Below are 5,020 nucleotides of genomic sequence, written 5' to 3' on the forward strand. Positions count from 1 at the left end.
ACAATGACTTCCTATCCATCTTTATAAACATGTAGCTTTTTCCTCAGAGAGGCTTTGGTATTACAGCTTTTCTTTCTCATTAAAGAAAAAAATCTCAGTGCCGCACTTGCAAAACAATGTTATGACATTCATTTTACCAAAGTGTCAGCTCTTGAGGGGGTGTTGGGCTTTTATGTGGTTATTAACATGTAAAAACACCATACTGTGAATCAAGACTAGCTGTCCTAGGTAATAAGAAAATGATAGAGAAAGTAGGCTGCCACTTTTTCGTGTTTAATGATACACCGTGTAATCAAAAATTGGCATGCATCACGAAACTCAAAAAATGGCATTGCAATTTCAAGTAATTGGACATGTGTTAACTTCACCGACATTAAAATATAAAAGGCACAACACTTTGCTGCTGAATTGGAAAAGAAATATTAAATATTCAAACATGCATCACAACCAAGAAATGATAACTAAAAATTTAAGTTCATTTTAAGTCTTCTTAAATATAGTTGTGTATCAATGTGAGCCTTGAATCATCCATGAAAGCAAATCTGTTGAATAAAACCTCACACTCCCTCCTTTAGTTGTACGTATCGTCCAGTTAACCCAATTTTGACTGAACGCCAATGCCTTACAATTGTGTAAATAAATACAAGGGTGTATAAAACTGAAACAGTAAAAATCACTCCATTTTTTTTTTTTTTTTACATTTTTTTGGGGTGAAAATGTCCATTTGACAAGCTTGCAAAGGTTTCTGGATAAAGCAAAACAATCCGCTGATGTAAACTTTGTACCAGATGCATCTTTACATTTATTGTTTCCCTGCAGCTTTTATTTTTAAAGTCAGTGCTTCACTGCTAAACTCCCCTTCTTACCCATCACTCCTCGAAGTTCTTCCCATCCTTCCCAAACTTCCACCAGATTACCGTGAGGGTGACGGCTGTCAGTAAGACAAGGCTGCTGGTTACCAAGTAAGCAATGGGCAGGAAATGGTTCTGACCCCCAAACCAGCTGAGTGTGGTCAGCACAACTTCCTTTCTGCCTCGGAAATGTTGCACGGGAAAATCTGGAAGGGTAGAGGTCAAGGCTGAAAATAAGTAACCACAAAAGGGGGCCAGGTCTTAAAATAGATACTATGAAGAAAAATGCACACAATGGGACATGTGTTACTTCCTTTTACTAACTACTGACACATGCATCTAGGGAAGGATACTGTAGTTGATCATTATGCTGTAACTTCCAGCTGGAAGCCCATTTGTAAAGGGTTCATTGAATCTGTGTAAAACCCCATAGAGCTTCTTGAAGTTTGGGAAGGCCGCCTCCCTCATCCACACGATCAGATCATCATTGATGAAGCCGTTGTTGTTTGGGTCGCGGGGATCAAGCTGATCCACTGGTTTTTGCCAGTACAGTGGCTTAGCTGTGCCTGAGAAGTTACACATCAGATACTCATTTACTGTACAAGTGAGAAACTGGGTTCGATGTAAGAGAATTACAATACCCTGGAAAACGTCGGCGAGCGTCAAGTTTCCAATCGATGGGTTGCGGTACTTGACATTTTTGTCAGTGTACCAAGTTATGCCTTTACGCAAGAGAGGGACTTGATGTGACCCGCTGGGATTATGGTACATCAAAGTGAAGGAGTCTGGAGAACAGATAGAAGTTAAAAACTTGAGAATGGAGCTAACATGCAGTAAATGATAATGAAGGAAATTTATTTTACCGTTGAAGATACTGTTGGCAACAGCACCACAGGGAGCAATAGGGAGTCCATCTTGGCCGTGTGTAAATGGCTTGCAATATTGGCTTGGTTTCTAGACAGAAGGTTTATTCAGATGCCCAGAATTCACATTTAGCATTAAATATTTAATTCCTGTAATAATGCATGCATTTTCTTTGTAATGAAAAGGAAATACCACAAAGTCACCTTTAAATTGTTCTTTCTGCCAACCATCTGCCCGTCATCTCTTGAGTCCATGTATCTGCGGAGGTTCTGATGGAAGTTTTGGAGACCATAATAGAAAAAGACGTCTCCCTGCAAAGCGTGAGGAACATCTTGAGACTATTCAAGTCAAAAAACATGTTAAATGATGTCAATTTTTTCATTTTTACAATAAATCAGTTTACAAAGATGACAGCATTGGCTCTATATTATGAAGACATATTGTCATAGCTGTCATGGTAAGTGTGACAATAAGTCAATACTATTATGTTTGGGAATACAATAATTACCTCATCTTTCTTTGCTGATACAACAATCCCTCTATTCTTAACACGTCAGTATAAGGGAATTATATTATATTTAGCAGGCGTAGCTAAGAAATGGCATCAGAGTACATCTGTGTAGATTATCTGGTATGTTTACTTTTACTTGCTTTGTTTCCATCTAGTTATAACACTTGTCAATAGATCTGTGCAAAACAGATAGTCGATGGTAAATACTTTTTAATAATGTTTATGAAGAAAACAATGCCTCTCAGTCTCTTGGAACGAGTAATGATGCAAATTCTGGATGGTCTTTAAAGAAAAGGTCTATTTTAATTTCATATCACAAAACCAAAACTAAAATTTCAACCAACGTGGCTCCCATTATTCCTTCAAAGGTTATCTGTCACAAAAGTCCCCCGTGTTGTGCCAAACATAATTGCACAAAACAATCTTGAATGACTTTCAAGAAAATTTTGGTCAGTTAACTTACAATGACCATCTCCACACCTGAGTAAACCTCATCCTCTCAGGTAATTCTGGAAATATGGAGCTCAAGCAAAGAATACCCAGGACAAAGAGTAACCTTGAAGAAAATTAATGTGAGTGTGTGTGTGTTGGATTACCGTAAAGGCTTTATCGATTTTAAACGACACAGTGCACATGCATTTTTCTGCTGCACTGCTCACATTTTTACGTTTCTCGAAGCACATACGACAATTCTCTGTGTCAGTATAGTCCAGCTAAAAGACAGGAAAGAGTTAATTAATAAACAGAATGCCTAGGAAGTGAAGTTTCCCTCATTTCCTTATTACATTACATTAGGCAGATGCTTTTATCCAAAGCGACTTACAATAGAGGACATAGGGACTGCAAATAACACTTGCAAATACAAGATACACAGGAAATATACAGAACAGTAAGCTTGGGTTAGTGAGTTTTTTTGTTTTTTTTTGACAAAGACATACACAAACATACACACACACACTGCATAGCCTATTAATAGCAGTCTTCGACCTTTCCCCTCACCACTCCCATTTTTTTTTTTTTTTTTCAAATAAAGGCTTCTGCTAGCTCTGCACCCTAATACACGTCTATTCATATATTTAAATAGTTTCGCAAACAAATAAAAAAATACTTCAGAAGAAAGTGTAATATTCAAACACAAACACCTACCTTTATTTCCTGTGTGCTTTGGACGGTCAGGAGCAGCCAGACTCCCAGCAGCAAACATATCAATGCCACAAAGTAGAAGAAAGGCAGGACGGTGTTAGCGGTCAGCATGGGGGACCAGGCAGGGAGCCTCTGCTGTTTAAAGGCTGAGTTGTCAGGCCTCCGAGCCAGAGGGCCCGTCTTAGCCTTCACTTTGCCCATGACAGAGACCCTCTGACGGGGCTCGAAGAGAAAAAGACGGTCAGAGACTCGGAGGGTTTAGATGATCGAGGCCCTGCCCGGTTTCTGCTATGTAGTTCTATAATATCTCTACATGCGCACAGATTAAAGAAAAACAACAAACCAAAAAAAGGGACAAAACACACACATTCACTCACGGACAGCTCTGCCAACCACCTGACTTTCCCAGCGTGCCTTGTAGGATGGAAAGCCGTTTTAGCTTGTTACTTATTAACTGTAGTCCATTTCCTAACTACCTCCCTCTGTTATCTATTATTATTCATTTGCAGTTGTGATTCCTTTTTGTTAAATACCCCTGTCCGATGGCACAGAGGTTTGTTTTATTCGCAATGAAATAGAAAGTAAAACACGATTGTGTTTACAATTCATAAGAAGTCCATGCTATTAAGCATTTGCTGCTCAAACATTCGTACGTACTTTATAAATTTATGGTTTTCTTCAATAATATCCCCATTTATCGATTCAAAATAAAGTTTGATAGTGATCCAGAATAAGTAAATTATAATTAATACGTGCAGTTCTACATGTAAAGCAGTCATGCATTAAAAGTTAGCAAGTGTGCCACAAAATGCCTGTTTCATTTGTAGGTGCTTTTGTCAGGCCGGCAGCCGAGAGGAGACACGGCTGGGATTAATTCGCAATCGGTGCCAGCGGCAGCAGCTGCCGCTTATCAAGAGCCCTATAAAGGGCAGTGGCACGCTCTGCCTGCGGCCGGAGGATTGTGTCCCAGACCGCAGCGGACCCCTGTCGCCCCCGGCCGCCCCCGGCCCCCGGCCCCCGGCCCCCGGCCCCCGGCCCCCGGCCCCCGGCCCGCCCCGGCCCGCCCCGCCCCGCCCCGCCCCCTACCCCATCATGATCGGACCCTGCTGGCCGGTGTAACATCTGACCCAGCCCGAGATCCTGCCTTGACCCAGGTGAACCACCAGACCCTGCGTGTAGACCGGGACCCCCTGGTGGACCACCGGACCTTGACCCAGCCTGAGATCCTGCCTTGACCCAGGTGAGCCACCAGACCCAGCCCTGCTTTTAACTTGCCATGACCGGACCCCAACCCCGTTATGACCGGACCCAGCCTGCCGGTGTAACCTCTGACCCTGTCCTGCCTGCCACCCGTCCTGGTGAGACCCAGCCCTGTGCAACTCCGTCTCGGGGCCAGGGGCTTACCAGCGACACCCTACCTGCCGTTCAATCCAAATAAAGCGCTTTCAATCCAGATTCCTGCTCTGAGGTGTGGTTCCCTGCCCGAGTCCGCCCCCACGCCCCGTGACAGCTTTTGAAGGAATAAATATTTCTTGCTTTAAACTGTTTCTACACAGCTCAATAATAAAATTACAGTATTTTATAAAACATTTATTACAATTGGTAGAGCTTTTAATATACACATGTATAACTGTATATGCCACTAGCTTTT

At 42.1% G+C, this 5,020-nt stretch overlaps 1 protein-coding gene across 1 annotated transcript; it reads right to left on the bottom strand.

The window, feature by feature from the left end:
* Positions 1-16: 16 nt before the first annotated feature.
* cdc50c (Cdc50 family member C) lies at positions 17-3,796 on the bottom strand. The gene is made up of 7 exons (XM_086145061.1): positions 3,373-3,796; positions 2,823-2,939; positions 1,919-2,026; positions 1,715-1,805; positions 1,493-1,636; positions 1,205-1,417; positions 17-1,057 (listed from the first exon to the last, which is right to left on the bottom strand). Exons 1-7 carry the CDS (start codon positions 3,568-3,570, stop codon positions 870-872), a joined length of 1,059 nt encoding a protein of 352 aa, XP_086001187.1. The 5' UTR covers positions 3,571-3,796; the 3' UTR covers positions 17-869.
* Between the last annotated feature and the right edge of the window lie 1,224 nt (positions 3,797-5,020).

Source organism: Fistularia commersonii, chromosome 4 (genome assembly GCF_037954325.1).
Source record: "Fistularia commersonii isolate RoL2024-O1a breed Wild chromosome 4, RoL_Fcom_v1.0, whole genome shotgun sequence".
NCBI classification, from domain to species: domain Eukaryota; kingdom Metazoa; phylum Chordata; class Actinopteri; order Syngnathiformes; family Fistulariidae; genus Fistularia; species Fistularia commersonii.

Excerpts from the sequence above, each read along its gene's own strand:
- cdc50c (XM_086145061.1), bottom strand. The coding sequence starts at position 3,570 with ATGGGCAAAGTGAAGGCTAAGACGGGCCCTCTGGCTCGGAGGCCTGAC. Across the intron at positions 1,806-1,918 it reads GCAGAAAGAACAATTTAAAG|AAACCAAGCCAATATTGCAA; the intron begins GTGACTTTGTGG and ends CCTTCTGTCTAG. Across the intron at positions 1,637-1,714 it reads TGCCAACAGTATCTTCAACG|ACTCCTTCACTTTGATGTAC; the intron begins GTAAAATAAATT and ends TCTGTTCTCCAG.